This window comes from Bos taurus, chromosome 1, assembly GCF_002263795.3.
Source record: "Bos taurus isolate L1 Dominette 01449 registration number 42190680 breed Hereford chromosome 1, ARS-UCD2.0, whole genome shotgun sequence".
Taxonomy (NCBI): Eukaryota; Metazoa; Chordata; class Mammalia; order Artiodactyla; family Bovidae; genus Bos; species Bos taurus.
This window is the reverse complement of record NC_037328.1, coordinates 117360268-117382683: the sequence shown is the minus strand read 5'-3', so window position 1 is coordinate 117382683 and position 22416 is coordinate 117360268. Positions and strand designations below refer to the sequence as shown.

Sequence of the window (22416 nt, the reverse complement as noted above, 5' to 3'; positions counted from 1 at the left end):
CAAGGTATATTAGAATCTTTTTTTTTTCTTTCTGTGTCTTACTGTGTTCGGGCTTTCTCTAGCTGTGGCGAGCAGGGGCTACTCTCTAGTTGTGTGCTCGGGCTTCTCCTTGTGGTGGCTTCTCTTGTTGCAGAGCAGAGGCTCTAGACGCAGGGGCTTTAGCAGTTGTATCCATGGCTTTATTAGTTGTGGCTCGAGGTCCTTAGAGCATGTAGACTTTAGCAGTTGAGTCACGAGGACTCAGTAGTTGTGGCACATGGGCTTAGTTGCTCTGCAGCATGTGGAATCTTCCCAGACTGGGGATCTGTGCCACCAGGGAAATCCTATCATGCATTTTAAATTGCATTTTACAGTCAGAACTAAAAGGACAGACTTTAATTTACATAGTGTTTCACTATTTTTCACTTCCTCTTAAAACAGGGAATAACCTGGGGGGTTTTGTTTGTTTTTCTGGCAGAAAATGGTTAAGTTTAAAAAAAAGTTGGAGAATAAAAGTTAAGTTCACAGATATCCAGGGACAGAGACTAAAGAGACTTAGAAAACTATGGAAAGTAAAAGCTCAGTTTTGTTGCCTACGACATTATTTTCATTTACATTCTAGAAAGTGTCTGAACAGGGAGTCAGGAAGTCTGGATTCTGTGCTGCCACTCATGCCGTGTGTGACTGCCCGCCCATCCCTTGACCTTCTGATGCCGATCATCTACCATTTTATGCTTTTGCGGTGACTTGATTCCACTGTCTGCTCCTTTACTGTCTTTTGTTTATAGTTTACCCTCTGGTCCTGATTTCCTCTATCACATATAACAAGGGTGAACTATGGGCACCATAGGATGTCAGTGAGCTTGGCTAGTTTCTGTACAAAATATATTGCCTGAGTGTCACGTTTGCACTGGGCAGCCATTCCTGGACCAGCTCCACCCTGAGGGTCAAAGTCTGCCTGCTCCTGAGTCTTAGTCTCAGCTCCAGGCATCCCTCTGTGTACCGGCTTGAAATATGACTTTCTCCATGACGAGAACTGTGGTTTTCATTCATTTACTCGACCTATTATAAGCCTGTCCTTTGATTCATGGTGCTGCTTTTTTTTGGGGGGCGGGGGAGGGCTTCCCACATGGTGCTAGAGAGCCTGCCTGCCAATTCAAGAGAAATTAGAGCTGCAAGTTTAATCCCTGGGTCAGGAAGATCCCTTGGAGGAGGGGGATGGCAACCCACTCCAGTATTCTTGCCTGGAGAATCCCACGGACAGAGGAGCCTGGCGGGCTACGGTCCACAGTGTCCCACAGAGTCGAACGCTACTGAGCCGACTGAGCACGCACGCGTGTACGCATCCTACTTTTCACCTTTATGTGAAGAACAGTCTTGAAGGTAAGTTACTTTAGCAAATTTCTTAACTGCTAAACTATTTCCTGGCTAAAAACTCAGCCCTGCAACTCACCTGAAATATGAAGTAAGTCTAAAGCCATCACTCCCGCCTGGCACTTCTCTGATACCTTCGGGCCACTAAGGGAAGCAGTCCATTCTCACCCGGTATTCGGGGCTAAAACTGTGAACTGCTTTGAGAGTTCAGGGTTGGGATCAAGGTAGTGGGTCACCTTGGCTCAAACCCAGTGCTCCGGACATCACAGCCAAACCTCTTCCTTCTGATTCTGTAAACCAGGAAAAGTATTCTCTGTCCACAAGCCCTGGCACTGTCAGACAGAAAGAACCACTCCAAGGAGGAGACATACCACACCCATGACACTTTGTAGTTGAGAGAAGTGAGTTCAGACCCCAGTGGTGCCAGCGATCTGTGCTGTGGTCTTGGACAAATGCCTGTTTCTTCACAGAGAAACGGTGAAAGCTCCAAGGGGGTGCTAGGGGTAAAGGGGTGAAGCTTCATGGCACCTGCACACAGTAGATACCCAATAAGTATGCATCATTCCACTCAAGATGAAGCAGAATATTCATTTTTGAAAAATATTTATTAAAAAACTAAAGTGAATGTGGAAAAAAAAAACCCAACAAACCAAACCCAACACATACCTTTAAATAGCAAGCATATGACACTGGTTATAAAGCTTTTCCAACTCTACTGATCTAGTCTTTCCCACCATCTAAGTTAAGGAGGGCCTCTGAGGGAAGCCAGGTGTAAACAGGTCATTTGTACTAGTGATGAGCAAAAACTAACTACGTGAGAGCTATCAATGGCTACCCTTTCTGCTTTCCTAGGCAGTCCCTCCCAAACACAAGAGAGTGACTAGATCTCAAGACTGTTTGTGGGGAGCTGTGGTTCTTGTTTTAATCTGGGAGTGGGGGTGTGTGTGGATGAAATAGTAGAAAGACAGACAAATCAGTAGAGGGTAATCGGAAAGCACCTTTAAAATCTGGACCCTTTCCCACAATTTACCCAGTAGTTCTCAAACTTTACTGTTGGAAAGCATCCCCTGATGAGATTGTTAAATTCGCAGGCTCCCGAAATTGCATGTTTCAGATAAGCACGCCATTGATTCTGTGCACACTGGTTAGCCATCGGTTTGAGAAACACTGTTTAAAATGTAGTAAAACAATTCCTACCTCCTTAAACACAAGGTAAAAGCAAAGTTAAGGACTCTGCTGACAGTCACTGTGCTTTCGTCAACTTGGAGGGACCAATACAGGGAGGCAGGAAGGAGCCTCCAATTCCTAACAAACATCCTGGTCTTAGAGGAGCCCGAGCAACCTGTCAGGTGCTGTTCAGGAAGGAAGTAAAATTTAATAATCAAGTTGATTTCCGATCATAGGATGGCCTCCAAACGACTAACTGGCCAACCTCCTCTGTCCCGGTTTAATGAACTTCGTTGGGCCAGTGCCAGATGGGAAGCTGCTGTTCAGACAGGACACGGGGAAACTGTGGGTCCTGACTTGTGAAGACACTGTGAATAAAACACCTATAAAAACCTTTATTAACCAGAAAGCGCCACGCCCAAATCATGTCGGTGCGTCACGGACAACATGTAGAAATAGTCACATTGATGCCAAGGTTCCCATTATCTGCAAAAAGATGCGCTATGGCTGTGTCGAACACCAGGCAGTCGCTGTTCATGATGGCTGCGGACACACCATCATGGATGGACCGGGGCGTGGCCTCCCAGGTCAGTCTCCTCCGGTTTCCATTCAGTTCCAGTCTGTAGGCGAAGTTCTCCGCCTGCTTGCGAGTGCCGATGAGCAGGACGATGGCGAAGAACTGCTGGTGGCCCTCATACTTCTCTTGTTTCTCCAGCACCAGCATGAAGTGATGGCCGAAACACGACTGCATCATCACCCAGTCCACAGCTCCTGGCAGGTTAATGTCTGTGGCCAGGAAGACGATGTCCTCTCCCTGAAGGGTGGTGATGCTCTTGTGGGCGTGCATGAGATGGGACATCACGGCTTCCAGGGACCCCTGCCACTTGCAGGAAGCACCGGGACAAGGGCAAGAGTAGGGACGGTATTCACAGATGTCTTCATGCTCCGGCTTCTCGGTGTGGTGCAGGGTCAGGGAACAGCCCGTGGTCGCATACTGCAGGGACAGAAAGCAGCACAGTGAGACACTGGGGGCTTCCTCCACCTCTGAGGCTGCAAACCTCAGGTTTTCCAGACTCAAACTGCATTTTTGTTTCAACTACTTTCGTTCCAGGTGAGTTAAATATTGCAGACTGAAACATCTCAGTGCCTATTCATCCTCTGCACTGCCATGCATAAGATCAGGGGCCCATCCTGGCCAGGAATGAGCTGCATTCCCGCCCCTGTTCCAACATTGTTGAAAACATGAGAACTGAAGTACTCTTACAAATTTTTCAAACAAAATTGTGGAGCCAGCCCTAGAAAACCTGGCTTTCCCCTTATTTTCTGTGAATTTAAAGATTTTTAAAAAGAATTTAGAATTGCTTGTGTGCATTGAGTGCTAAGTCACTTGAATCATGCTCGATTCTTTGTGACCTCATGGACTGTAGCCCTCCAGGCTCCTCTGTCCATGGGATTTTCCAGGCAAGAATACTGGAGTGGGTTGCCATGCCCGCCTTCAGGGGATCTTCCCAACCAAGGAATGGAACCAAGGGATGGAATCCGCATCTCCTGCATTGGCAGGCGGGTTCTTTACCACTAGCACTACAGAATTGCTAAGGGGTAGGACCAGGATGAACGTCGTCTTTGGACTAGTTTTCACTGACAGTCTTGCAGATGGTGTAATTCCCCCATTGGCCCCGTCCACTGCTTCCTGGCTCCAACTGTGAGCGGCAGGTGGGCTGTGGGAAAGCTGCCCTGTGGCCCCTGCTCTTGCTGGTGGAGTGACCAGCCCAGTGCAGAAGAGGGCTGGAGACCCCTCACATTGCTAGAACCGTGACCTCACCTTCACCTTTTACCCCTCGCCCCAAGGGTGGGCTTTGGACATACATTTTTTAGGAAAAGAAAGCACATTCAGAAACTCAGGAGACTGCTTTTCAGTTTGGTTCCAGCCAGTGGAGCTTAGAGTGAGAAGGGCCTCAGTCTCCTCTCAAAGTCCGCTGGACTTGCCTCAGACCCCTTCCTCAGGCCCCTGTGCTCACCTCCTCGTGACCAGGTGGTCAGGTCCTCCTGACAGGCCCAGGAGGAAGGGGAACTAGAGTGGGTGCTAGAGTGGGTACTTGTCCTAGGCGGGTTTCCTGACACAGTCTGTCTTTCAAACGCTGCCTTAATAGGGAGGGAACAAAACCTTTTTCTCCCTGCACATTCCTGATGGATAAATCACATCTATCGCGAGAAAAGACCACACCACAGGAATTAAGACTTCTGTACCCAAACTTCATGAGAATGACCCTGCTAACTCCCAGACACCAGATGGAGAGTGAGTCCACCAGTAGACACTTGCTCAGAGGACTATGCTGTAGTTTTGTCAAGAATAAGGAAACCTGAATGACCTCTTCAGGTGAAACCAGAAGTCAGCTTCCTCCCCGAGCCCAGAGTGGCAGGTACGCCATTTGGGTTCCTGCACTTGGATTCCCCCACCCCGTGTTGAGACACGAAGACATCAAATGATGGCAGGGCCACATCAATTTTCTTTTTGGTCCCACTGGCGACTTGCAGGATCTTCGTCCCCTCACCTGGGATTGAACCCAGGGCCACAGTGGTGAAAGCCCCGAGTCCTAACCACTGGACCACCAGGGACTTCCTCTGCTTCATTTTTCTAAGATGCCGTGTCCAAGGCTGAAAACACAAAACTGAACCCCACAGCTGTTTCTGCTTCTCCCTACCCGTCCTTAAGGAATAAACCCTTTTAAATTTTAAAGATAGGTCAAATTCTGATCTTTGCAGCTGAATTAAATCACTAGCAGTAAGCAGGCCCTGAACGTCTTCTCCTTACAAGACACTAAACTGCAGTCACTGAGAAGCAGATACGGAGGAGAGAAGGCCGCCACCACCCTTAGGGAGATGAGTCTCCCCTAATAAGGAAGAAGAAGGTGGCTTAGAGAGAGACATGCAGCTCCTTCCTCCTCCATACCTAACGTGAATTATAATGGTCTTCAGTAGAAATTGGCAGAAATAGTTCACTGTTATTTATTAATACTTTGCCTGTAGGAACTGCTTATTCATCTTTGAAAACCATGGACTAATTTTAAAAGCATGGGTATAAAACTTAATCAAGAAGAAGGAACAAATTTACTTATCCAGATATATTTATAGTTTGTGTTCCTAGCAGTGTAAGGCCCTAAATAAACCAAATCTCTATTAACTTTGTCTTAAATCCAGGGTGAGGCTCAGAATGCAGAGCCTTCTGAAACTCTTCTGTGAGTGATGGGTGAGACACTTCTGCCAAGCATTTAAAAACACACATCCAACACAATAAAAATAGCAAAAATTAACCCAGAACCTGGCCAATTTCCTGGCTGAAACAAACCCTCAATATTTGGATCTGAAGACCTTTCAGAAGGGGCTGTTTACCACAGTCGCCCAGGAATAATTCCAGGAACGAGAAGAACTCTGGCTTAGAATGTACAGAAAAAGTACCACCTGCCTCCTTCCCCAGCCCAAAGCCCCAAACTACTCCAGGTTCACCAGGTTCACCAAATGTATAACAAATATTTATCACCAAGCAATCATTTGAGAACTTTTTCTTGTGTAACTCAGGTAGGAATATTTATATTCTGAATTATTGGTTTGCCTTACAAGTCACATACTTTTCCTTCCACCCAAATATAGAGAACAGGGGACCTCCCCAAAATACACAAATAGACCAGGCATTACTTAGCATCTGTGTGGACAGTGACCTTGTGAGAAAAAATCTTACTGCTGCCTCTATTAACTTAAGTAAATAAAAATTTAAAGTGTTACGTGCTTATTCTGCTTTTTCTGAACAAGCTGAACTTTAATGCCAATCTATTCCTTCTCTTTTCCATCATGGGTGAGGGCGTGTCTTCATGACCACTGGCGCCACTGTTAGGACGACCAAATTAAAGATGGTGGTCTCTAAAAAGAAAAGATCTGGACTTTAAACATGTGTGCACTCACACGCACACAAACACATGCACTCTCGCGCCACATCTGACACTTGTGACAGTCTCGCCATTGTTCTGGAATGATGCTCTTGTCATTACATTAGCAGTGCTCCTGCAGGGATCAGAGGGCTGCCTTTGGGGTCTGCAAATCTCCTGAGGCAGCCTGTAGAACGGTTTAGGGGCCTCTGAGGAGCAAACCCAAATTGCATGGGTCCCTGGGCTTGTGTCTTCTTGATAAGCGCCAAGGGTTTCTAAGGGCTGCCACCCTCTGTGGCGCAGATCCCGCCCCTGTGGCGTCTGCTGTCAGAGGGGCTATACCATGCAACAATAAACAGCTCGAACACATCAGAAATACAGGTACCTATGCAAAGGAAGAAGGGGGACAGGGGTGACAGGTGATTTCAAAGTGGAGACACGTTGACGAAGGGGGGTATGGGAAGCCTCACGGGGGAGGAGGCAGATTGTGGAAGGAATAGTTCCATCTGGTTCTAGCGCGGGGTGAGCGGAGCATGTATTGGGGACAAAACCTAATGAGCAGGCGGGTCCAGGTTCCGTCCAGGACGTTGACAGTTTAGTTCATTTCCAGGGTTTCTCTGCAGCAGCACTACTGACGAAGAGCAAATGCGTCTTGGTTTGGGGGCTGTGCTGTGCGCTGGAGGGTGTTTAGTGGCATCCCTGGCCTTGAAGATGCCAGGAGAGTCCCCCTCGCTCAATGTGGTGACCACCAGAAATGTCACTAGGCATGGCCACATGTCTCCTGGGTGGCAAAATCACCCGAGTTGAGAGCCCCTGATTTCAGTGAGTGACACAACCCGGCTGGGCAGGCACACTCCCAGGCGTGAGGAGGGGCCACAGCAGGAAGCTGGTCCGGCTGGTCACTGCCCTGCCCAGCGGGTGCCACCTGAGGCACTTCAGGAAATAATCCAGCCACAACACACAGCTAGACCTCAATGGCTTGAGCAGCATGGATGGAGGCTGGGGCACTGGTTCCACCCGTTTTACAGAATGACTCATCCCAGCCATGTGGTCATCCATGGCCACACCAGGGTCAGAGCCTTGAGTTTCTGGATCCTCTGTGGCTCTTTCTCTGAACACAGCAGCTTAGGAGTCAAAGAACCAATCTTTTGCGGAAAAAGAAATTGGCCTTGATCTCCCCACCCAAGCCCTCCCAGCCTACCACCCAACATACACAAAACCCAGGGTCCACAGATATGCTGTTTCTGGAAACTGGTTCAAATATAACTTCTCCCTGGTTTGCAAGGAGAAAAACAGCCCCAAACGCGGCTATCCCCAAGGACTGAGGCAGCAGCAGATCACAAACAAGTAACCAGTAATTAGGCCCTCCTCGCCTTCTCTGGCATCTGGCAAGAAAGTCCTGAGGTTTCCCTCCTCTCGCTCTGGCCAGGGCCTGCCCACCCGGTGGGAGGGTTCAAAGGATGCCCGTTTTTCTTGAGACGACCGGTTCTTCAAGGCACACACTTGTCTCTGAGATAAAGCACCTGGGCTGCTTTGCAGACGGCTGCCTGCAGCCTGGGACACATCTGCGGTTATAAATGAGATTTCCCCCTCAGGAAATATCTGCTCATCTCCCCTGGGGGGTGGGGCTCGAGGTGGGATTTGCTTTAAGTAAACCCCTCTTTAAGCTGGGGGCCAGGGGCTGCTCGACCACACACACAAGCCCAAAGCTAAAGAAGAATGCACGGCAGGGGGAGAGATGGCCCAGCAAAGCAATGTTGAAATAACACTTCTGACTTTTCCTTTAGAAATTTTTCACGTTGCGACGGCTCAAAAGTCTTGTGCAAACACATTCTGCTGCTCTGAAAAGGCGACAGAGGACCCTGGTGCCTCATTCTGATGTCTTTGCAGAAAGCAGTAAATAGTGCCAATTCTTTCCCTGGACATGGGGTTTGAAGGTGGTTTTATTTAAGCTGGAATTTAGACAAGGGTTTCTCCTTTTTGGCACAGAGACCCCTTGACACACAAATACACGTGACAAGGTACGTCAGAAACATAGTCAAACACTAGACACCTGGTATTTATTCAAGAAACACAGGCATATTATATTTGTTTAAGGAATAAGTATATAAACGGAATTCTTAGCCTGGGTGCTAGTGAAGGTCGTGGATTCCATGACTGGTTTAGAACAAGTTTTTTCACCTATTTAATTAAATCTGAGTCCAGGCAATTTAAGGACGATTTGCTGAACTCTCAACAATCAACAGTCTACGACACTGGAGGCACTGGGAACCAACCAGGTCCCTCTGGGGACTGTGAGGTAACCGCCTTGCCTCCACCTGCTTACCTCCTAGGAAACGGTGAAGTGTATTAGCAGACTATCTGCCAGTACCTCAAATGACAACATCTCAAGAAAAGCAAAACATAGTAGATACTTGTTGCTGATGCTTATAAACGTCTGAATTAGAGCCAGGAAATGACCTTGTCTTGGGGTAAGCCAAAGCAAACTGCACTTCCTTTCCATCTAAATAAGCTGTAAGCATCACAGAATGCACACGGATGACCAAACGTCTGACCCTGGACTGGGAAACCAAAACTGCTACAAAGGGCATTACTGGGGCAACCGCTGAAATTTGAATATGGACTCTGGATTACATAAGAATATCTACACTGTATCACATTTCCTGATTTTGATAACTGTACCATAATTACATAAGAAAATGTCCTTGATTTTAGAGGAGAAACACAGGGAAGTACTTAGGGATAAAAGGACAGGGTGTCTGCAGTTTCCATGTAATATATATATATATATGAATGGAGAGAGCACAAACAGTAAAGCAAGTGGGCAAAAAGGAGGTAACTGGTGAATGTGGATAAAGGCCATATGGGAATTTGTACTAACATTGCAAGTGTCATGTAAATCTGAAATCATATAAAACAATCCAGAGGGACTTTCCTAGTGGTCCAGTGGCTAAGACTTTGCACCTCCCAGTGCAGGGGGCCTGGATTTGATCCCTGGTCAGGGAACTAAGATCCCGTGTGCCACAACTAAAACCCAGCACAGCCAAATAAATAAAAACAAATATTAACAAAAAGCCCCAGAGACTAAGCATATTCATCCTTCTGGGGGTAGAGATTCTTTTTGCAGATCTGAATGATTATTGTGATAGTTTTTCCTTTTTCAAAGAAAATATACTTTTAACTACATACTTGCATGTAAATGCAACTAAACTAATAGTTTATCTTTTGTTAGAAGCTCTTGGGACTCATTTTAGTGAACCAACAAAATGTGGCAGTGAAGACATCAATTGTTATAATTACCAACACTTTTTTGACCCCCTCCCCCCTCAAAGAAAAGAGAGCCTTCTCTGTTGCTCCTCGGATCCTTCCAGAGGTTTGTGGGCACCTGACAGATCGATGGCCCTGGACGATGGTTTCCAGGTTCCTGATCCACCACCCTCAGTGCTCCAAGGGAAACTCCTGTTTGCTTCCAGACCACATCTGGAAGAGGAGCTCCAGGTATGAAACATACCTGCACCTCTTTCATAAACAGGGAAACCCCTTTTAGCACTGGGGAAGTGACCCCATGAATGGAATCAGAGTTAGTTCAGTGGGAAGGATGGATCCTGACAGTATAACAGGTATGATCAGCAGACGATAAAAGGCTATTGGTTGAAGTCTCTGTTTCTCAACATTGTTTAGACTTGATCAAGTGGGAGCTGCAGCTAAACCTAGTCTAGACCCATATAGTGGTAAAACTTATATCTTAACCAGCAGTTACACTTAAATGTTACCATTTTCTTTAACATTTAAAAATTTTTATTTACGGCTGCGCTGGGTCTTTGTTGCTGCGTGTGAGCTTACTCTCGTGGAGAGCGGCGGCTGCTCTTTGTTGTGGTTCACAGGCTTCTCACTGCAGTGCCTTCTCTTCTTGTGGCTCACGGGCTCCAGGGCACACAGGCTTCAGTAGTCGTGGCTCGTGGGCTCAGGAGCCGAGGTACATGAGCTTAGCCGTTCCGTGGCATGTGGCATCTTCCCGGACCAGGGATCGAACCCGCCGGCGTCCCCTGCGTTGGCAGGTGGATTCTCAACCACTGGACCAGCTGCTGCCGCTGCCAAGTCACTTCAGTCGTGTCTGACTCTGTGCGAACCCACAGATGGCAGCCCACAAGGCTCCACCGTCCCTGGGATTCTCCAGGCAAGAACACTGGAGTGGGTTGCCATCTCCTTCTCCAGTGCATGACAGTGAAAAGTGAAAGTGAAGTTGCTCAGTTGTGTCCGACTATTAGCAACCCCATGGACTGCAGCCCACCAGGCTCCTCCATCCAGGGAAGTCCAATTTTACCACTTTCTAACAGGACTTCTAGCAATCAAAGCTAGCTCTTTTGTGACTAAAATTTTTTTTATCTTCCCCCCAAAATATCACTGAATGATCCCACATTATTTTCCAATTAATTTATGGGTCTGTTAATTTTGCTTATTGACTTACTGATGTATTGCCTGCTTCCTGTTCACCCACTATTTGTTGGTAGATGAATAAATATTAGGTTTATCTGCAAAAGATGATTTCTCTCCACCATGTTTCTTTAATTAAGTCTTACTGTGGAACTTAGAATTAAAAAATAATTCAATAGATCTTGAGACCATGTAAGAAAAAAATGCATATTTTAGACTTCATTCATTCTGGGTTGAATGACTTCTGTAATTTTTGACCAAGGCATTTCACATACTTTATTTATATAAACTATTTCGACGGGGGTGTTTCTAGCTTTTCTGAAACCTTACCTAGATGGGGAAACAGGATGCTGTTGTCATTCTGATGGCTGTATGTCACTTTTGCCTACGGTGTCTTTGCAACCACTGGTAGAGTGGCTGTGATTGGAACTCAAGTAACCAGTGTCTTGTGTGACCTTGGTTGAGCCTGCCTACCCTGTCACCTCTGAGTGGGTCTATAAAACTACCTGCCAAATAATCAGTCCTTGACTGTTATTACCAGTGGAAAAGTTCAGACTTGAGGAGCAGGAGAAATGACATCTCTTTTTGTGACTTCATTATAATGCTCACCCTGCATCTGTTTGTCTAGCATCTTTCCTCTAAGAACCTCAGCGGATTTTCACTTAAATAGTACACTCCTCACCTCGGCAGAATTATCAGAGTGCAGTCTTAGTTTCACAGATGATAGTATGAGAAGACAGTGTCACTCAGTCCCCGAACTGTCGAACAGTGGTGAGGCTAAGCAAAGACTGACACTGAACTTTATAAACTTCCTTCCGGAGAAGGCAATGCTCATGAAAACCTTGGGCTTAAAAATTCTCCTTTTTGCCTAAGAAAAAGTCAACAAACCCCACGTGGCAGGGCTTTCTTACTGAAGGTGACTTGGCGGGAGAATCCGACCTCTTATTATCGCAGTCATCTGAGAACATCCTGCTTTTGGGGAGGTGTGTGTGTCCAAGTGTGCATGTGTGTGTGCATACAAAGACTCCTTGGGATGGCAGGGGTTTCTTTTTAATCTTGGAAGTGTTAAACAAAAGTTGACTTTTGACCGAGTATACCTCTCATCTGACCATAGATCGAGCTAGCAGGCAATACCCTCCGTGGACTTGGAGAACCAGTTTCGTGAGGTCTCTTCAGAATCTCTGCTGAAGCAAACAAAAGCAGGAGCTGGAGTGAGAGGCTTTATGGACCTTGTCCAGCCTTTCTCAACACCCTTCTTCCTGCCAGCTTCCCATCTGCGAGATCACATTCACTGCCCTGCCCACCTTTCAAACGCTGCTCCACCTCTCTGGACGCTTTATTTCTCAAAGGATACAACTGAATTCACAAGAAAGCTTAAGTGGTAGGGCTGCCAGATTAAGCAAATAAAAATACAAGCAGCCTAGAATGTTCCAGGCAGTTATTTATTATAAGCAGCCTAGAACGTTCCAGGCAGTTATTTATCTGTTAAAATTTAACTAGGCATCCTTATTACACCTAGCAGCTTCAGGGGTACCACTGCCATCCCTCCAGAAGCTACTGTGTGAGCCTGGAATGGGAAGGAGATCACCTCAGCCAGGCAGAGGGGTAGCAGAAAAGACACTGTGTGTATAATTACAAGGCACCTTCTGGGGTTTCTGCTCAGCATGTGGGAATCTTAATTCCCAGACCATGGATCAAACCCACATCCCCTGAAGTGGAAGCTCAGTGTTTTAACCAGTGGACCACCAGGGAAGTCCTCAAACTTACAAATTTTGAGCAAATTTCTTAGGGGGGATGTTAACCATGTTCTGTTTCCTTTACAAAGTAATTAGGAGGATAACACGAGATAATGTACCCAGCTTGGACCAGGTAAACAATGTTTTCTACAAGCACTGGCCTCCCACAAGCCCCATCGGGATATTCCATCCCTTCCTTTCTTGTGGACACCCTGCTCATCCTCCTTAATACAGCTCTGATACCACAACTGAGGGAGGCCTCCAGACTCCTCTGCTCCTACTACTGGAGAATTCCATGGACTGTATAGTCCAGGGGGTCACAAAGAGTCAGACATGACTGAGCAACTGGACCTGACCTCAGACTCCAATCATTTGCTTTCTGTTAGTTTCTAACTGTGCACATTTATTTAGTTTTTACTTTGTGCTGGGCACTTTGCATGAATTACTACCACAGTCATCATCCCATTTTAGCAAAAAGCCACTGAGGCTTGGAGAGGTCACCAACCAGTAAAGACAGATAGGATTGGGACCAGGAGGCTCAAGTAGGGCCTGCCTTCAAAACTACCAGAGTTAAGAGATGAAGGGGAGGAGTGGGAGAAGGAAAGACCCAAAGACACCACCTCCATTAATTCAAAGTTTTGAAATAGGGCCCAGGCCCACACATTTAATACCTTCCATTCATCTCGACAGCTAAAAACTAGGAAAGGGGGTGACCTTTTATCTCACGGACACTATACAGTATAAAAATGATTACAACTTTTACCCAACTGGCAATAAGAATGTCAATTTCGCAGTTTTTAAGAAACAAATGGAGAATGGATGTGTGGGGCAAAGTTGATGCAATTCTGCTAGGGAATTTTCAGCATCTCTCATGAGCTTTAGAAAGTATACTCAGGTGAATGCTGGCATTCACTCTGGCACATGTATACCTACTGTGTGCCCTTTTCAAAGAATGAGGACCTTACGGGTGTGAATGAGAAACGCCACTGTTCACAAATTTTGTCAGATGCACAAGTTGGACAATAAAGATATTTTACATTGAGGTCTTCCTATGGTCATGTGTATACAGCACTTTATATAGGGCTTCCAAGAAAAAAACAAAAAGGGCAATTCTAATCCATCCTAAGCTGGGGACTCTATAGGTCAGACCTGCTGTGCCTTTTGGCTTTTGTCCACTCTGGCTGTACCCAAGATCAATCTTTAGCAATGATTTACTCTAGTTCCAGGACTTGGTGACCTGTGAAAAATCTTTGGCCAACTCTGTGTAGAATCATCATTAAACTTCCAAGTACTCTTTTCATGCATTCTAGTGCTTCTGTTCTTGATTTTACACTCAAAAGCTGTCTGTTGTCTTCTGGAAAATCTTGAGCCTCACCAGAAACACATGTGGACCCCAGTGCTTGCCAGCACAAGCTTCTATGGGCCAACCCAGTCAACTTCAGCCAGGAGTGAGGACAGAAGGGATAACTTCCAAAGTAACTGATTTTGTCTTAGGGGAATTTTTGAGGTTCGGAAGAGATCCCTGAAATGGTTTTGGCAAATTGGCTTATCCCCTCAGACTGTTAGGTGACTGATCACCCATCACCTAGCAACTGCTCTGATCCCACCCACCTTCCATCTGTTTTGGTGACAAAGAAGTCCTCGCCAGCATTGCTAATCTGACCTGAGAGCACCCACCAGCTCAAGGTTATCTCTGTTCTTTTTAATTAATGAACAAACAGATCTAAGGAGCTAGTGACAGGACTGAGATCACAGAAAGCCAGGATGAGAACCCAGTTCTGTCTCCGGACTAGTGCCTCTTCTCTTGAACAGCTCACTAGATTCCAGAATTTTAGGCAGAAGAAGATCCTTGGTATAGTCATCTTGTCCAGCTCTTAAGACATTCAGGTGCAAAGAAATAGACTGACTTGAACAAAGTGTCAAACATCTAGTCAATAGGACAATAGTTCAGGTCTTCCAAAGGCCAGAATGTTGGCATTTTCTCTCAGCAAAACAAAGATGAAAAGGCAGTAAGCTGTAACAGTCGGGACCTATCAGAATTCCAGAGTTCATATGTTCTCAGAGTCAAATGAGAACTTCCAGGCTCAGTGGATGTTTTCTGAAAGAGAACCAGGTCAGAAGTTGGAGTTTGGTCTATAGACACGGTTGGTTTGGCCTGCAAGTGCTAGCTTTAAATCTGAATTTGGACAATGTTTAAAAAAAAAAAAAAATCGAGATATTTAACATTTTAAAAATGCAGATTTCTGAATTTTCTTGAAAAAAAAAAAAAAAACAAAGATCTGGCATGGCTGCAATCACATTCCCATCCTGGCCAATCAGCCAGAGTTGAGCAAAAGTTGTCCAACTCCCAACCACCTCCACTGCTCCTGCCGTTGCTTGAAGCCTAAGGTCACATGGCAGATGCCCCTCTCCCTTGCATTACCTGTCCCTACTGGTGTTTAGCATTTCTCCCCACTGGACTAGATCAGTCCACACATTTTAACTTCTAACTGGATTATCTGATCTGACTTTAAGATTTTTTTTTTTTAATGTGGACCATTTTAAAGTCTTTACTGAATTTGTCACAATATTGTCTTTTCTTTTCTTTTAATGTTTGTTTTTTGGCCAAAGGCATGTAGGATTTTAGCTGCCCAACCAGGGATTGAACCCACACCCCCTACCCTGGAGGACAAAGTCTAAACCACTGGACCATCGCAGAAGTCCCTGTGTTTTTTTTTTAAAGAATACAAACAACACTGGCACAATCCAACTACAGAGAAGAAGTATCTGACGAGGCTTTCTAAGTATTTGGAGATAATGCTGCTAGAAACTTCTACAGAAACCAAAGAAAAAGTGGAAAGAAAATGTCTCATAGTGTAAGAGGGCTGGGGTGTGTATTAGTATTTCCTATGGTTTTGGAGAGAAATAACTCTTTGCGACCCCATGGATTGTAGCTGCCAGGGGAATTCTCCAGGCAAGAATCCTGGAGCTGGTAGCCATTTCCTTCTTCAGGGTATCTTTCTGACCCAGGGATCGAACCTGGGTCTTCTGCATTTCAGACAGATTCTTTTACCGTCTGAGCCGCCAAGGAAGCCCCGAAGAAAAAGTGGAAAGAAAATGTCTGATAGTGAAAGAGGGCTGGAGTGTGTTTTAGCATTTCTCATGGTTTTGGAGAGAAATAGTTGGCTGATATTAAAACACACTGTGGAGTGGGGGGCCCCAATTTGTCAGCCTTCACTTCTCCCCCTGCATCCACACTCTCCAGAGATGATGGTGGGTTTGTGATAAGGGGACAGGATGTCAAAACTTCTCAGGCATGGCACAAGTCATAGAATGGACTAAAAATACCCCGGGTGGCAGAGAGCCATACTCTGATAGAGATCCTTTTTTAAAAGGAGATCTGAGCTAACAGTGCATGTGGTGCCCTCTGTCACAGGTGCTGGCAGGACTCTAGCCTTTAATTATGTGACCCCGTCCCTTTTTGGTGACTCATACCCTGGTTCAGAGGGTAAAGCGTCTGCCTGGAATGCGGGAGACCCAGGTTTGATCCCTGGGTTGGGAAGATCCCCTGGAGAAGGAAACGGCAACCTACTCCAGTATTCTTGCCTGGAGAATCCCATGGACAGAGAAGCCTGGTGGCCTACAGTCCACGGGGCCACAAAGAGTTGGACACAACTGAGTGACTTCACTTTCTTTCCACTTTGGGGCCAATAGAAGCATGAGCAATTCAGAGCTGGATTGCTGCTGCTGCTGCTGCTAAGTCGCTTCAGTTATCTCCGACTCTGTGCGACCCCACAGATGGCAGTCCACCTGGCTCCCCTGTCCCTGGGATTCTCCAGGCAAGAACACTGGAGTGGGTTGTCATTTCCTTCTCCAATGCATGAAAGTGAAAAGTGAAAGTGAAGTCGATCAGTCGTGTCCGACTCTTCGCAACCCCATGGACTGCAGCCCATCAGGTTCCTCTGTCCATGGGGTTTTCCAGGCAAGAGTACTGGAGTGGGTTGCCATTGTCTTCTCTGAGAGCTGGACTGAAATCCCCCCATATACTGGATGCATAAGCTATTCCCCCTCACCCTTTGATCTTCCCACCCCCCAAGCCCTACAAAATTCCTCCCAATAAACTTTATAGTCAGCAGCTATGTTGTCTCACTGGGATGTGTCCATCTGGTGACCTCATCCAGTTGGATGATTTTGTTACTGGTGTCAACCTCAGGTTGTGATCTGGAGCCTCCGAATATAACCTCAGACTCCAAATCAAAGGATGTGTGCCTTCAGGTTGAAGGTTTATGGACTGGTCCACCGTGTGATCTCAAGTCACTTAACTCTTAACCTCTCTATAGGCGCATGTTTCCTCATCTGAGAATAAGAAAGGCAGACTCATAAAAGATAACCCACACAAAGGAGCTGGCATGCAGAGGGCCTAAACAAGCATTCCACAGAGCCTCCCTTCTTTTCATGGAGTTCTAGTAAGCTACAGGTCCTTAGAAGTTGAACAGTCCAATCCCCTCATTACAGATGAGAACATCAGACTCTCAGAGGCAGTCTCTCAGGCAAACAATGGCAGCACCAAGCAACTCTTGAGAGCTGGCTTCTGGTATTTTACCCAACACGGGTTTTCTCCCATGAGCCAGTCCATGAGAGACTCAGAGCAAGTGGGGACAAGGCAGTCCCTATGACTTCCAGGAGCAAGTGTGAAGCACAGGGCTGGCCAAGCAGACCATTGTGTTGGAGTTTGCCACAGGCCTTACTACTCCCTATTGCTCTCAGCCTTCCCAACGAATATTATTTCAGTTGCTTGCTGCGTCTCTGTATCCATCCAAGTTTGATTTATCCAGACTAACTGGTTGAGCTCCCCTGTCAATAGTCTGGATTACTGATCAATCAAAGTTGAGGTGTGCATATTCCAGCTTTATAAATCTCACATATATGTATTTACAGAAAGTGACCTCCCCCCGCCAAGGTCACTTTCTAAGCTGGGTTCCTGGTCTATAGGGGGATGGCTGACCTTGTTTAATTTCAGCTCGCAAAGCAATGGCTTTGTCCAGCCGCAGTCTTACAGAATGGGACCTTTTTAAAAATCAGTGACATATACAGAAACACTGGATACCCTTGATTCCCAAGAGACCTCTTCTTCAAGACATATCACATTAGGAAAGAATATATACTTCAGTAGGAACAAGAATTCTGGATTCTGAAAGTGAAACTTCACACTTCATATAGCATGCTATAACTGCCCCCATTCTCTAAGGAGCAAGCAACATAATGCTCTTATGATACTGCTTTAAAAAATAAATTAGGGATAGCCTGTTCAGTCGCTAAGTTGTGTCCGACTCTTGTGACCCCATGGACTGTAGCCCGCCAGGCTCCTCTGTCCATGGGATTTCCCCAGGCAAGAATACTGGAGTGGGTAGCCATTCCCTTCTCCAGGGGATGTTCCCCACCCAGGGATCGAACCCGCATCTCCTGCATTGTCAGGCAGATAGGGATAGCTGACTGATATCAAATGCTCATTTGTAAAATGTTATTTATCTGAAATCATTTCTTCTGTTTGCCACTAAAGGCCTAGGGGAAAGTGAAGGGCTGAGAAGATGGCTCCCCAGAAACCCTGTGGGGCATCCCCCACCTACTCACCCAGCTTCCACAAAATATCTCAAACCTCAAATATCCACTCTTATGTCACCAATCACCAAATCTTCCCTTGATCACCAGGCTGCCACCTTGTTCATGACCCTAAGAAAATTTTGAAACTCTTTTGTGTAAATTTTATGACAAACTACTTCTGAGCTGGGTGCATTAGTAAGCACTGCATGAGGAGTGGTCCAAAGCATGATAATTTGAAGGTTGACTGAAAACCCATAGCTCAAACACAAGTTCAAATGCTTATTTGAATATGCTATTTTAAGCCCTATTTGTGGCAGGACACAGACCAAATTAAATCACTCATTTTACTGACATGCGTCCCAAGCTTCAGTTCTCTGGTGGATTATTTTTAATTTAAAAATAAGCCCTTTCCCTATAAAAGTAAGCAGCAGCAAAGAGAAATCAATGCAAGAGAGCCTAAATGGCCCATGAGGCGCTTTACCAAAAAAACTCCAAAAATATTAATGACATTATTTCTAAGTTTAAAAAATGAACTGTATGGTAAAAGTCTAGGTTATAATGCGGTAATATAGATATGTTTCTATCTGCTCCTGAAACTGCTCCTGAAGATTTTTACCCAAAAGATGTAAACTGATGTTACAGTATGACCGCACAACGGAAAATTATGCAGCCATTTAAAATACAGTGAGATAGAGATAGCCTGCAGACATATAAAAATATGTGTCATGAAACGAACCTAAGTCAGCAAGCTGCAGAAGCCATTTTTGGAGAAAAACTTATGTGTGCATGTATAAACCTTCCTGACATTAACATCTACCATTCCATATTCAGCTGCGGAGAGTGTATTTATACATGGTTAGAAAAAACCCCGTGCAGATGCATACTAAACCTAACATCGGTGGGAAAGGAGGAGAGACGTTTGGGTCTTTCACTTGTCTCAGTGATGTGCCTTTTTTTTTTTTTTGCAAGGGCACTAATAATTTTTTAACTAAACAAAAAACAAAGTGGTGGGCTTTAAAGAACTGTAACAACAGCTCCTGCTTGCCCTTCCAGTTAAATTCCCCATCAACTCTTGTTTTCACCCCACTTAGTAAAATAACAGAACTCCTCAGTCTTTGGAAGGCTAGGAGAGGGAAAGGCGTGGCTTACAAGGTTTTCTTGTTGTTGGAGGAAAACAGGCTGTAGGCGCCTTTTTTTTTTTTTTTAGCTACACTCCCGAGGGCTCCCACGTGTCAGGGGTGCGCAGAAGGCAGACGCGGGGGACAGGAGGAATCCACTACCAGTCCTTCCAAGCCCAGCGCTGGCGAAGGGTGCGTTTAATTCGCTCCTTTCCCCTCTCCTCTGTCCCCCACAGATAGTCAGCTTCTGGGTCCAAGTTTTCCTTCGGCGGCCCAGCTCTACCCAGGCTGAGTACACGTCTGCAGAGTACGCAGGCTCCGGGTGGGGACAGCGTGATCGCGTGCCAATCAGGCTGGGGTCAGTGATCGGGCAGCAGTCGGCCCAGAGCTGCTCCCAAAGTGGACAGGTGGCATGGGGGAGGGCGAACACGGTGTAAACTCCCCCCCCCCCGCCCCCGTTAATAAGAGAGAAGCCCACTGCGTCTCAGCGCCCGCGAATGGGCTGGGGACACAGGAGTCCCTGGAGGTCGCCAGGCGGAGGTGCGTGGCTGGCACCTGGGCTTACCTTGCAGGGAAACAGAACTGCCGAGGCCACCTTCTCCATAGCCAGGTTCCTGATGCTGGGCGTCAGGGCGCCCCGGCACGTCGGGCAGCAGCTCAACTTCTGGCGGCATTGGTTACACACCAGGTGCCCGGCCTGGCACTGCAAGATGGGGGGCAGGACATAGTCAAAGCAAACCGGGCACTCGAAGAGCGAGGTCAGCTCGTGGTGCTGCGGAGACACCGGGCCAGCCCCGCCGCCGCCGCCGCCGCCGCCGCCGCCGCCGCCGCCGGGGCCCGAGATCACCGCCGCCGCGGCGGGCACCGCGGACGAGCCGGGGCCCGCAGCCGAGATGGTGGCGGCGGCCGGGGGCGCAGCCGGGGACGGAGCGTGCTGTGGCTGCGGCGGCGGCTGCTTGCTGCAGGGTTTGTTAGCGCTGGGGCCGGTGGAGGACGGGCGGCTCATTGCGCTCCGAACCAACCATGGAACTGCGGGCGCCTGCCTGCCGCGGGGCCGCCGGGGTCAAGGCGGTGCGCGCCCCGCGGGCGGCGGGCTCCGGGGCAACGCCACCGCGCCCAGCCCGGGACCGAGCAGCGGAGACGATCGGCGCCGGGCAGGATGGGGGGCCGGACCGCGCTGACGATCTCTGCGGTCCCCGGCGCTCGGAGCACCCCTCCGCGCCCCCAAACTCCTCCTCTCGGCGGCGTCGCGGCCCCGAAGCCGAGCGGTGCGCAGAACCCCGGCCCAACAGCTACCGAAGCGGCCGCTGACGCAAGCCCCGGGGGCGCGCGCGGACGTGACGCTCGGACACGTGTGCGGCCGCCCGGGCGCGCGGGGACTGGCAGAACCACCCGGAGCTGGAGCTCCGGCTCCGCCCGACTCCAGCTGGCAGCGCTGGGGACCGCCTAGCGCCGGCGCTTCCTGCCCGGGGTGCGGGCCCTGCCCGCGCCAGTGAGCATGCCCGGCTAGCCGCTGCCGCCGCGCGGGGTCTCCTTTTCCGGGCCGCGTAGGAGGCGGCCCTTCGGCAAGGCGTCGCCTGAGTTTTTTGGCCACACCCCGGGGAGTCACGCCAACGCGTTCCGCGGGCGGAAAGCCGAAGGATAACTTTAGGCGGGGCGGGGGCTTGGATAGTGGGCGGGGCGGGGCGGGACGCGGGTGCCCAGGGACAGGTCGGAAAAAACCGAGAGGTTTCTCTTCCCAGCGTTGAGTCAGCAGCGCGCGGGGGAGGCGTGACCGCGTCCAGGGCGGCTCTTAGACCCGGAGCTTTGGGCGGGAGCAGGGCAAGGGGCTCGGGATGGGTCCGCAGCGGGTGCAGGACCTAGTGCTGGGATATTAAGGATGTGTTTGAACCACTCTTTGGTTCTGCTCTTCCCAGGCGGAGAGGAGGTAAACTAGTCTTTCACCTTTGGACCTGCCAAAGCCTTCGCTGAATTGAGTTGAGCGCCTCTGACTTGCTAGAGGGCCAGGGAGGGAGTTCACGGACAGAGTTAACTAAAGAGAGTTGGAGATCGCCAGAATCTAAGAATGCCAGAAATGTGGCTTGGGTCCTGAAACCCCGGGAAAGCAGTGGATGATGTTCCAGTACAACGCATCTTTATCTTTGAGATCCCGCGGAAGTCCAAGACTTTGATGGCAGGATGTGGGCCCTGGTCCCACACGCTCAGCCGAAGCCCTGGAGTGAGAGCCACAAGTTAACATGTACGGAGTTGAATTGCTTTTCTGCAACTTTGACCCACTGACACTGGAATTGAGGCAATGAGCTTTGTAGCTGGGACTCAGGTCATTCTTTGTAGGAGAGGCAGTGGTAAGGACTAGGTGGAAAATGGGCCTCTGCTTACCATCGGTGTGACTTTGGACAAGTTCTTTTCTCTGTGTCTCAGTTTCCTCATTTGAGAAAGTGGAATAAAAACAATACCTATCTTATGGGTGGGATAGTGAGGATTAAATGAGTTTGTTATATGCCAAGAACCTGGCCCATAATAAGAGCTGTTTAAACGTTAGCAGTTATTTTTAAAAAGTAGTATTGCTGCTGCTGCTGCTAACTCGATTCAGTCGTGTCCGACTCTGTGCGACCCCATAGACGGCAGCCCACCAGGCTCCCCAGTCCCTGGGATTCTCGAGGCAAGAATACTGGAGTGGGTCGCCATTTCCTTCTCAAATGCAGGAAAGTGAAAAGTCAAAGTGAAGTCGCTCAGTCGTGTCCGAGTCTTAGCGACCCCATGGACTGCAGCCTACCAGGCTCCTCCGTCCATGGGATTTTCCAGGCAAGAGTACTGGATCTTTCTGTATACCGTGTATAAGACTAAAGTTTCTTCTGGCTTCTAATAGTCAATTTTTGGGAAGTTTTATTCACTGATACTCATTAATATTATTAAACAATGTTTAATATTTAATTAATATTTAATTAGAATTAGAATTATATTTAATTATATTTATAAATATAAATATATTTAATTATATTAATTAGAATTAATTAATATTTAGTAATATTAATGAGTATCAGTGAATAAAATTTGTCCAAAAAATAGACTGTTAGAAGCCAGAAGAAACTTTAGTCTTATACACGG

General features: G+C 47.6%; 1 protein-coding gene across 1 annotated transcript; it reads right to left on the bottom strand.

Moving 5' to 3' along the window:
- Window positions 1-1939: 1939 nt before the first annotated feature.
- SIAH2 (siah E3 ubiquitin protein ligase 2) lies at window positions 1940-20820 on the bottom strand. Its single transcript, NM_001207054.2, has 2 exons — window positions 19874-20820; window positions 1940-3514 (listed from the first exon to the last, which is right to left on the bottom strand). The coding sequence occupies exons 1-2, from the start codon at window positions 20312-20314 to the stop codon at window positions 2957-2959; spliced, it is 999 nt and encodes a 332-aa protein (NP_001193983.1). The 5' UTR covers window positions 20315-20820; the 3' UTR covers window positions 1940-2956.
- Between the last annotated feature and the right edge of the window lie 1596 nt (window positions 20821-22416).